At 41.0% G+C, this 12117-nt stretch overlaps 1 protein-coding gene across 8 annotated transcripts in view; it reads left to right on the plus strand.

Annotated features, from left to right (window-relative positions):
* The window catches only part of SYNE2 (spectrin repeat containing nuclear envelope protein 2), a 237632-nt gene that overhangs the window by 139397 nt on the left and 86118 nt on the right, over positions 1 to 12117 (plus strand). For all 8 annotated transcript variants that reach the window (XM_045015450.1, XM_045015451.1, XM_045015453.1 and 5 more), the window contains 8 exons: positions 643 to 755; positions 2758 to 2893; positions 4355 to 4486; positions 5023 to 5175; positions 5434 to 5643; positions 9612 to 9713; positions 10861 to 10980; positions 11174 to 11374. In XM_045015450.1, coding sequence (XP_044871385.1) covers positions 643 to 755; positions 2758 to 2893; positions 4355 to 4486; positions 5023 to 5175; positions 5434 to 5643; positions 9612 to 9713; positions 10861 to 10980; positions 11174 to 11374 — 1167 coding nt within the window. The remainder of the gene's footprint in view (positions 1 to 642; positions 756 to 2757; positions 2894 to 4354; positions 4487 to 5022; positions 5176 to 5433; positions 5644 to 9611; positions 9714 to 10860; positions 10981 to 11173; positions 11375 to 12117) is intronic.

Consider the following 12117-nt stretch of genomic DNA (forward strand, 5'->3'; position numbering starts at 1 on the left):
TGAAGATTACTCAAGGAAGCAATCCAGACTGAATCACTGGAGACTGGAGTTGCTGAATTTCTAATTCAACTCCCTCGTCTAATTACAGACACACAGTTAAACCTAGTGGTTCATACTCAAGCAAAAGTCTCATTGAAGTCAATGGAAGTTTTGCCAGAATAAGAATGGAAAGATATGGTCCATTATTTCACAGTGTGCTCTGTTCTCCTGCCCTGATGTGATAGACATCAATGAAGGCAACTGGAGAGGTTGTGGAATCCCATTATTGAAGGTTTTTAAGAACAGGTTCGACAAACACCTGTGGGGGATGGCCTAGATATACTTAATCCCATTTTAGCATGGGGGGCTGAACTAGAAGACCTTTGGAGATGTCTTCCCGCCCTACATTTCTGTGATTTTATTATGAGCTCTTAGATCTCAACATAGGTTAAAAACAATTCCATAATGTTATATCATCTAAGAAAAGTTATGTATTTGGTAAAGTTATATGTAGTTCACATATATATATAATCAGTTGCTTTTTGTTTTGGTAGCTGTAATTTTTTTTATTTATTTTTGTTAAGTGAGCAACCAAGACCATCCTTTGAGAAGAACATGGTTTACACTCTTTACTTTATCATTCATGTTGTTCCTTATTTCCAGGACCTGCCATTAAAATCGACTGAGCAAAATAATCTTGTCGACTTCATCGAATTTTATGTAGAAAAAATGCAGCCATGCTTTGATGACAGCACTACTCAGAAATTACAGTCAAGGTACAAAATAGAAAAAATAGTCACTGAGCATGTATTATATGGCTTCCAAAACACCATATGGTCTGCAGGATTGCTGTACACAGGAGTTTCTCACACAGGGATGTGTTGCCAAAAAAAAACAAAAGCAAAACAAAAAATCACAGAAGGAAAAAATCTGCCAAAAGCTGTGCAGTTTAGTGGAGATCCAATTCACACTGTAGTATCCCCTGAAATTGATACATAACTCAAGTGTGTCTGTACAGTGCCTACCACAATATGGTCCTGGTCCATGACTAGGCCTCCTATATGCTATGGTAATATAAATAATTATTATTATTATTGTGTGTCATAAGCTATGATAGGCATGACCACAAAAACTTATATACAGATGTAGATCAGGCACCTCTATTCTCTTTATTTCACAATACAAAAACAAGGGGACATTCAGTGATAGTAAAAAGCAGCAAATTTAAAACTAGTAGAAGGTTAGAAGTTTTCACACAGTGTGCAATTAGCTTGTGGTTATCACTGAGGCCAAGAGCTCAGAAGTATTCAAAAAAGGACTGGACATTTATATGGATAATGAGAACATTCAGAGTTAGCATATTACTGGAGAAATAATAAAGTATTTGATTTTGCTGCACCCAAACAAAAAGCGAGAACTAAGTTTTTCTCCGACAATAGTAAGGATCTTTAAAAAGGGAGTTTGGGAAGTGATATAGTCCCTCATATGTCAGGACATAAGCCAACTTCTAACTGAGGAGAGCTGGAAGAAACTTGCCCTGCAGGCATGTTACTGATGCTTTACAATGAATTAATTCCAGATACGTGCCAAAGTTTTGTAATGTATGCAGTTGTCACCTATAGTTATGTATCCTGTTGCCTTAAGATACCTCTACATTTAGGCAGTGTGTAGAGTACAGACGCTGCACACACACCTAGCATGGGGATAAATAGAAGCACAGAGAGTGAGGCATGGCTGGAGTGAATAGAATAGAGTGCTCTACATGCGTGTCCCCTAGGTATCTACCCTACACAGCTCTCTACCCACCCAAGCAGTGCCTTCCATGCCTACCCTGTTATTTTTAGCAGTGTAGCGTCCTGCTGCCTCCCCTGCTCCAGCCTTTCCCAGCTGCAGTGAAAGTCTGGCAGCAGGCAAAAGCTCAGGCAGAGGGGAGAGGCTCCTGCCAGAGCCCTCCCCACTGCTGGAGCCTTTCACTGCAGCATGGAGCTACACATGTAGTGCCTGTCCTGTACATGCCACTGTAAGCGTAGACATAGCTTTAGCCTTCTGCTGTGCTGCATTGCATTCTGCCCCAATACCATATGCTACATCATGCCCATGCTTTTAAATGTCTGTGGTGCTGCCTATAATATTATGCTGATGGTAATTAAAAATAATACATCACCTGACAGCCATGGAATATAAATATTCACTGAAGGCTTTTCTCTATCATAATAGTAATGTTTAAAAAAAAACACTATCTTTTATTTCACCTCTTTAACACAACATTTGGTGGTAAGCTAGTACTGAATGAAAGGGAAAGCTTGAAGGAAGATTATTCTTATTAGTTATTATTTCTGTTGTGCCAACTGTATGCTAAGTACTGTACAGGCATATGGAGATACGGACCCTACCCCCAACAAGCTGTCAGTTTAAGGCCCCCGTCCTGCAAGGATATGAGTAGAAGCTTAAAGTTTTCATGCTGGAGTCATCTCACTGCATTCAAGAAGTCATTGAAGGCCAATGGGACTGTTCACAATACATAAAGTTAAGCATATATGTAAATCTTTGCAGGATTGCAGCCTAAGTGGATAAGAAGCAAAACAAAAGTGGGAGGAAAGGGAGTGGCAAAAGAAATGTGATTAAGGGTGAGGCTAAAATCACGTTCTGTTGGTTTCGATGTGGGTATATGGGGGGCAGGAGGGTAGGTTAAGGGAGATAATTCTATACACACAGTTGTAACAATCTAACGATATGCTAATCTTTCCTTGTTCTTATGATCATGCTGCCCGAACACAGCAGTGACCTATCTCTCCCAAGGAGTGAGTTTGCTGGTCCATTTTTAAAGGACCAAACTGGTGATAAGTGGCAATATTTACAACAAGAGCTGTCTTCTGTGATGAAGTCTCCTCTGTGTCAGCTTGCTGACCCTCAGGTTTGTTTATGTTCTTTCCAATACAAAATCATTACTACCTTTGAAAGTGAAAAAGTTACAGCTAATATGTGCTCCTTCATCAGATACGGCAAAGGCATAAATGAATACATTTTGCTTTCTGTATCATCATACTGTCTCTCTTAACGTCATTAAATAATTGAAAACTGTGTAATAGCTGTCCAGTTGAAATCGTGATTTATAGTAGTCAGTGGTATCATTACACAGCATTTTTAGTATTCCTGTTTCTCTTGCTCATCCTTGAAAGCCATTAGGAGTAGTCATTAGTGCTTTTCTTTAAGTTTCTGTTAGATGGTGTCACTGCAGTGATGAGTGTAATAAGTAGCATGAAGGCCATCTAGAAGAATTCTTGTATTAAATGGTTAGGCCTGATGCTGTCTTTTTTATTTCAGCTGGGATTTTCAAAGAAGCCTAAGGGAGTTAGGTGCCCAACTCCTAGCCTTAATTAAATGATTGGATAGAGATTAAAGCCCAATTCTTGCAGATGCAAACATAGATCACAGGGACAAATTCTGTCCTGACATTCACCATTGCGGGACTCATTTATCCTCTATGAGGATGTACATGATGCATGTCAACACAAAGTTTGAGCTGCAGGGATTGAAGATTATTAGTATGACCTTGCAGGTTTTTACTGTGTGGGAACATGAATAGCTTGTACTGTTGTCAGTTTTGTTTGTTGATATTAAAAAAAATTAGTAACTACAAACAAGCTGAGATTTTGTGTTCTAGGAAATGATTCCATCACATTGGACAATATCAGTTACTCAAGGAGGGTCATGAGTGGTGAAGGACTGGATCATGCAGTCCTCACTCAGGTAGAACTCAAACAGAAGTAAACAGGGGGGTTGCCTTACTGAGGGCTGGTCCACACTAAGAAGCGGGGTCGAACTAGGGTACGCAAATTCAGCTACGTGAATAGCGTAGCTGAATTCGAAGTACCCTAGTTTGAACTACTTACCCGTCCAGACGCCGCGGAATCGAAGTCCGCGGCTCCAAGGTCGACTCCGCCACCGCCGTTTGCAGTGGTGGAGTACCGGAGTCGACCGCGGCGCTTCCGGAGTTCAAACTATCGCGTCCAGATTAGACGCGATAGTTCGAACTCTGAGAAGTCGAACTCACCGCGTCGACCCGGCTGGTAAGTGTAGACTAACCCTGAGAACTGCAGCCTGTCGTTTCGAAAGACTGAAACTCATAGGGCTACATTTTCAGCCAAAGGCCCAAGTGGCCCCTTTGCATGCACATAAATAGGTTTTTGTGGATGCAGCAGGTGTGAAAACCTTTTTGCAGGTGAACTTCCTGCCTGTTAGTGAAAATGTGACCCATAGGATCCAGATGGTGTTATTTTAATTTTTTCTTTTAAAAATAATATTATGTAGCAGTATGATTCCATTTTTAATCTGAACCATTAATCTATCTGTAATTTGCTTTTCCAAACGTTAGATTACTACAAAACTGAATATTCTGCCGAGAGATGCTGTATGTGGTATTGGAATCCCAACTGTCAAGGAACTGAAAACTTACACCATGCAGCTTGGAGATCTAAGCCAAGAAGCAAATGTTGTGCAGACACAGGTACAAATCACATGCTCTATAATTTCCAAAATGACAAGGACTTCTAGAAAGCTAGACATAGCTTTGGCACTATGAAGCACAGCTAGTCAGTAACCATGTTCCCCCAAACTGAGTGTATTATAGAGGTGGGCTTTGGTAAGGTTCTTAATGCACTGTAGAATCAGGTCTGGATTTAGAGAAGCACCTTCTCATTTTTCTACCCCAACATTAGCTATTGCCTGGATGCAAACATTTGCTGGCACAAGTGATGTCATTTGCACACCAAAATTGCAACATTAGATAATCGGTCATGTACATGACTTCAGTTGGCTCTGCAATTGGGTCTGCAATATTGCATGGGTGCAAAATAGAAGGTTGGGGTGAGGACTGTTTCCAAATCAGCCATTCAGTATTTTACTAACTTTTTATTGCTAATAGCTTGAGTTGGCTGAATATTTCACAGTTTTATACACATTTCTTTAGTCAATGTTCTTGCTCAGTATCATCTCTGACTTGGTCAGAAGCTCTGAAAAATGCTATAACTTGTCTTCATCCAGGAAAATGGGGCCGGGGAAGCTTCCTTAAATTTGGACAAAAAGCTCTTTGAGCTGCTTTTGGCAATCGGTCGGTGTTTGAACAACATGGAAGAGATGTTAAACACCTGCGTGCTCTCCAATGAAGAGACTGCTGTGCAGCAGGGACTGTATGAGGTAAGTGCACCAAAATGTAGATGGATGGGCATCAATGGGTTTCTGTTAATAGTGAAATAGATAGGTCTCCTCTCTCACTTACGCTGGTGTAAATCAGGAGTAACTCCACAAAGTCGGTGGATTTACACGGAGAAGGCGAATCAGGCCCATTATATTTGAGTAAAAGTAGAAACCTGAGTCCTGCTGGTGTTTTTAAAAGTTGAATCTTCTCTAACAAGGACCATTTTCACTAGCCTTCTCTATTTTTCAATCCTTTAGACTCTGTCTCTAGAGCTGCAAAAACTTCACACAGATATCAGAGATAAAAAGGATGATCTTTTAAAGTCTATTACCTGTGCCGATGGGAGCGCTGATGTATTCTTCGAGTGCTTTAACAACTTGCAAGCCCGGCTGGAACTAACTCAAACTGCTGCTGCTTCTAGAAGCAAATCAATGAAAGCTGAGCTGGATCTGAATAGTAATCATCAGGTACTGTACTGCTGAATGCATGTCTTGTTTCACAGCATCTATTAGACGTGTTAGTGTTAATGCATTTTGGATTATAAATGAGCAGTATACAATGGACATAAAAAAAAACCGAAAAAAAAAAACCCAGAGAAAGCTTTTCCTAGCTTATTGCTGATTTCAGATACATCTAGGAGTAAATCCTGTCATGTCCCTGCTCCCCACAGTGATAGTTGCATTGGGCTATGATCACAGTAGACGTATGTGTGCAGAACGAGGAGGGAAGCAACCTGGGACCCTGTGCAGGGGGTTGTCACTCCTCTGCAGAGACGCTTGTTGAACACTAACATGCTGTAGGCTATGCTATAGGAGGGGGCTGGAGGCTTGCTTCTGCCAGATGAGGGTGCAGGAGCAGAGGGAGTTATTACAGTCCTGAAAGCAGCATTAGCCACTGCAGATTGGCTTATGGGGAGGATTCCTTCTCCCCTGGCCCTCCACAGCTCAGTCTACACTGGCACCAGGCACTGTGGGCTATGCACTGGGAACAGGTTTAGCTCATAATGCTCACTGTATTTTGTTGGGGTGGGTTTTTTTTTGCTATACTTAGCATGTGCCACAGTACTGGGTGTCATAATATTACAGTCTTTATTCTTCTGTGAAAGAGGGGAAAGGGTGATGTGAAATGTTCTGAAAGTACCCAAGACAAGGAAACGAAAACAATTAGTCTGGGCAATATCCAAGATCCTACAGAATGTTAACACCAAAAGACTGTGTTTCCTTAGGAAAAATATTGTGATTTTTGTTATAAAATATATGGGCCACATCTGTCCTTACTCAGGCAGACTCCTATTGAAGTGAACAAAAGCAAAGGAAGGACCTCGGGATTTGGCTTACTATGTTCAAACAAAGCTCCTGAGCCCCCATTGTTTGAGTATAAATGTAGATACTTCAGTGCTAAATTTCTATTGCTATGGAGAATATTTGATCTTGTATCAAAATATAAGGGGAACCAATCCTGCAGTCCATGCTCAGGCAAACTTACCATTCATCTCAAAAGGCTGCCATACAGGACTCATTTTCTTCAGAGCAGGAGATTTTGTACCTCCTTATGTATTTCATAGATTTTAAGGCCAAGAGGAACCATTATGAGCCTCTGATCTGACCTCTTCATCAGGAGCTCTTTAATGACCTGAAAATCAAAAAGGAATCCTACAACAAGTGGAGACATGAACAAATTGCTAAGGAGGAGTACAAAAGAATAGTGCGAGCATGTGGGGATGCAATGAGAAAGGCTGCGGCACAAAATGAGTTACTCATAGCAAGAGACATAAAAGGCTATAAGAAGAGGTTCTATAAGTACATTAGGAGCAAGAGAAAGATAAAGGAAAGTGTAGATCTGCTACTTAGTGGGGAAGGAGAGCTTATAATGGATAACACCAAGAAAGATGTGGTGTTTAATGTCTATTTTGGTTCAATCTTCATTAAAAAGATTAATTGTGAACAGGTGCTAAACACAGTTAATATTAACAACAAAGGGGGAAGGAACACAATCTGGAATAAGGAAAAAATAGGTTAAAGAATATTTAGATTAGTTAGATGTATTCAAGTTGGCAGGACCTGACAAAATTCACCCAAGAGTACTTAAGAAACTAGCTGAAGCCATCTCGGAACTGTTTGCTATTATCTTCAAGAACTCAATATGACGCTCTCCTCAGGGCAGCTCAGAACTGAAAGCTACCGAGTTGCCCCTCTGCCTAAGCAAGTGTGAGCTTTGCTGCAGATTAGACTGTGTGTCAGCTCCCTACCACATGAGTTCATCGAATTCACCAGCAAACTCCTCAAGACTCTGCCAGTCTTAACCTTGCCTTGCAGGTAGTGATCAGTGAACCCCAGTTCCCAAGTACCCCAGAGATATCTCTCTGTAGTGACCAGTCCCATTCATTTGACGCTTACAGAAATTATTAAGTTCTTTGCCTGCAAAGAGACAGTGTACGCACTAGCCTGTTAGGTTAGCTGAGGACTCACTCTGTACTTCAATGTAATGACACTGAGATGGTTTATAGTAAAACTAAAAATAAGTTTATTAACAAAGAACAAAAAAGAGAAAAACAGACAGAAATGGTTACAAACAAAGCAAAACATGCTTTTTATTGACTAAAACTTAATTTTAGGAAGTTGCAGTCTTTGCCTAATCAGTTTTCTCACTTACATCAGGTTACGTACCAGCATTTCCAGCACTCCAGACCAGAGGGTCCAACTTCCACAATCAGAGGGTGCTGTTCCCTTTGATGGATAACTAAGGGGTTCTCTCCGCTTTTTATAGTCCAGTAAACCTCTGTAATGTATTTTTGCAAAGTAAACCCAGACCCTGCTAGGGTGTAGATGCCATGCTGTCTTCCTCATCCTCTGGTCAATTTGCTTTTTTGATTGGCTTAATTACTTTGTTTCCCATAGATGTAAATGTACTTCCATTGTATCTGGCCTCACTTTGCTCAATTTACATTGGAGATAAAGGCAAGCTGGTGAAACAACATTCCTTTGTCTACGACAATCTTGTTTATCCTCTCTACTCAAATTGCGTGGTCTGAACATAGCTTAGTAACATATTTCCAGCATACATACATAATTCTTTACACACTAAGTGGACATAAATCATGCAATATTATTAATGACCAGCAAGTCACCTATTTTTATATGAAACCTTACAGGACACCGCTTGGCTATATGTTCTGACAATAGTGTATTGGGTGTGCCCTTTGCCAGTTGGCATACAGGGGATCTTAGGGCCATACTCGTGGAGGATGGGTGAGGACTGAAGAAGGGCAAAGTGGACCTATCTTTAAAAAGGGGAACTAAGGAGACTTGGGGAATTAAAGACCAAACAGCCTAACTTTGATACATGGAAAGATACTGGAACAAATTATTAAACAATCAATTTGTAAGGATCTAGTGATACCCATCATGGATTTGTGAAGAACAAATCACACCAAACCAACCTAATTCCCTCCTCTGACAGGACTGTGGATTGGGGGAAGCAGTAGACATGATATATCTTCATTTTAGATAGGCTTTTGACACAGTCCCAAAGGACATTCTCATAAGCAAACTAGGGAATTGTGGTCTAGATGAAATTACTGTAAGGTGAGAGCAAAACTGGTTGAAAGACTGTATTCAAAGAGTAATTATCAATTATTCTCTGTCAAACTGACAGGCTATATCTAGTGGGGTCCTAGGAAGGTCTGCCCTGGGTCTGGTACTATTCAATAGTTTTATTAATGACTTGGATAATGGAGTGGAGCGCATGCTTATATAATGTGCCGATGATACCGAGCTGGGAAGGGTTACAAGCACTTTGGAAGACAGGGTTAGAATTCAAAAGGACCTTGAGAAATTGTAGAATTTAGTCTGAAATCAACAAGATAAATTGAATGAAGACAAATGCAAAGTACTTCATTGAGGGAGGAAAAATCGAAACATTAATACAAAATGGGGACTAGCTGTCCAAGCAGTAGTACTGCAGAAAAGGATCTGGGGGTTATAGTGGATCACAAACTGAATATGCGTCAACAATGTGATGCGGTTGAAAAAAAGGCAAAAATCATTCTGGGGTGTATTAACAGGAGTGTCATATGTAAGATATGGGAGGTAATTGTCTTGCTTTACTTGGCAGTGGTGAGGCCTCAGCTACAGTACTGTGTCTAGTTCTGGGTACCACATTTCAAGAAAGATGTGGACAACCTGGAGAGAGTCCAGAGCAACACAAATGATAAAAGGTTTGGAAAATCCTTTCCAGCCCCACATTTCTATGATGAATACAGACTGTAGAATTTCACCCAGTGATTCCTGAATCGAGCCCAGAGCATGTAAAAAACGAGTGATCAAAGTGCCATGCTGAATCACCATTCAGTTGTCTTTTCACTGTATGAGATTTATCACTGCCATTTATTATTGAATACACTTCTGAGTTTGCTCCTGCTATTATCTCTTCACAGAATGAAATCAGGCTGTTGTATGATCACTTAATTGAGAAAAAATCTACTCTGCAACAAACCTTGAATGGAATACGTGGGCATAATGTTGCTGAACAGCTTCAGGTAATTAACTCAAAATACTAAGTTAAGGCAAAATTATCTAGCACTGGACAATATTGTCTGGTTTGAGTCTGTGGTTTTGTGAGAAATAATATGAGAACAAAATAATGTGAGAAATAATTTCATATTTTCTAAGGGCTGGTTCATGCTGTCAGGTGTGCAAATATGGGGGAGAAGGCCCAATGAACCACTCCCCATACGCACACACACACTATGCCCCCATGCAACAGCTGGGCTGGATTGCAGTCCCGGCACTAGCTGAAACACAGGGCTCATTCGTTCTTTGACTCCCTTGGGGTGCAAGTCACCCCAGCCAGACCGGTTAGGGCAGAGAGGAACCAAGACAAGATACACAAAATACAAGCACAAAATACAGCCCTTTATTTGTAACAGCCTTAATTAGAAAGTCCCTTGAGCTTCCCCTTATGGGAGAGGGGACGCTAGTATTTATTTCAAACCTCCCAGCAGTATAAGTATTCACATAAGGAATACCTAGTAAATGGATGTTAACAAATGCAACAAACACCATAGCATTCGTAGTATGGTACATGAATCAGTTAACCTACCCTCTCCTAGTTAAGGGCTTAAAAGACCCTAGGGAAGGACAGACAAGATGACAAGATAGTTCAGCTGAGGGCAGATTGCATGCCCTTTCCAGACCATACAACAGCCACCTACCCCTCAGAGATGTCCCGACACCTACCCCGCTATATCTGAAAATCATACAAATCTAAAACTTCCCTTATTTCAGAGAACTCCCTACACCAGATCTCTCGTGTTCACTGGAAAACAAAATTCTGCACCCTCAGAGGTGATGATGTGTTTTTATTATGACTACTACTGATTTAGTAAAAATAACTGTGCATGGACCAGTTCATAGGACACTGAATTGGGAGATCTGGATTATTTTCCTGGCTCTGCTACTGGCTGACTGTATGACCTGGGGCAAGTCACTTTCCTTCTGTTTCCCCTGTAGGTCTTGTATATTTAGATTGTAAGCTTTTGAGATAGGGACTCTTTCACTGTGTGTTTGTAAGTGCCTAGCACAATTAAGTCCCAATCTTTAACTGCTATCATAATACTGATAATAATAGTGTAAAACCTGAAGGAACAAAACTACACTTAATTCCTTATTATATCTTTTATTCAGAAAACTGATATATATGCGTTGGAGCTACACAACTATGAGGCCCAAATAGCAAAACTGAGAGATCATGGGGAGAGATGTCAGTTACCTGTTGCTCTGATCCATGAAGTTGATAAATTAGAGGTAAGAATACAGAGCAATCAACATTCTATCCTGCGAGATTTGACTCTTCAAAACGAGACACTTTAGCAGTGAAAGGTTTAGGGCCATCTGGCATCCTAGCACGATACGATACTCTAGAAATGGTGCATGCAGGTCTCTGGGTTGGTTTATATCTTGCAAGAAATAAGCTCATTGAATTTTGTTTAATTCCTAGGATGTTATGAATGACTCCTGGGGGGTTCTGAGAGCCAAGTATGCAGAACTAAACTCTCCTTTCGTCAGCGAGAGCCAATACGAAGGCTTGATTTGTGGGCTGGCAGAATTGGTAGACATTGGACGAGAGAAGGTTGCTCAGGACCCAAAGCAGCTAGCGAAAAGTAGAGCTACCTTACATTCTCACCTGCAAAATCACAAGGTACAGCACATGCAACACAGCGCGGCTTGAATCATTGTAGAATATGACTTTCTGTGACTGACTTTTCTGAAATATCATTGCTGAGTAGTTATTGCTATTTCTCCTAGCATAAGAGAGAGTCTGAGGTAGTTGAAGTAAACGCAGTAAATATTTTGAGATAGATAGGATGTTTTCAAAAACAGTAAGTAAAGAGGCTGTTTTCATGCTGCTGGACTTTTTCTTTTTTTTCTTTTGATTGGTTTGTTGCGAAGGGTTTTGTTGTTGTTGTTGTTTGTTGTTTGGTCACCTCGGGGGAATGGGACATGAGCGGGGAGGGGACGGGACGGTTAGGGCAGAGAGGAAGCAAGACAAGATACACAAAATACATGTTCTGCCCCAGCTGGCAAGTATGGTCATTCCTGGATGGAAACGCACAATTTTGCGGACCTCTTTGGATCGGGGTCTGGGTTTGCTGATCCATTTATCCCTGGTTCGAGCTACCTCGGAATGTATCAAAGTGTCAGGAAGATGTTTTATTATCTATCCAGTATTTTGTAAATCTGTGGTAAAGTTAATTAAGGAAGAGTGTGCAGCCTAGTGGAGTGAGCAGGGATATGGGCATAGGGGCTCCTGCGTTCTACTCCCGGTTATTAACTTTCTGTGTGACCTTGGGCAAGTCTCTGGGGTAGACCATGGCTTTTAGCCACTGGGATGAGCAGGTGATGGTATGGAGGGAGCTCCTACTGTGTGCCAATGTGACCAGC

The sequence above is a fragment of the Mauremys mutica genome, chromosome 4, assembly GCF_020497125.1.
Source record: "Mauremys mutica isolate MM-2020 ecotype Southern chromosome 4, ASM2049712v1, whole genome shotgun sequence".
Classification (NCBI taxonomy): domain Eukaryota; kingdom Metazoa; phylum Chordata; order Testudines; family Geoemydidae; genus Mauremys; species Mauremys mutica.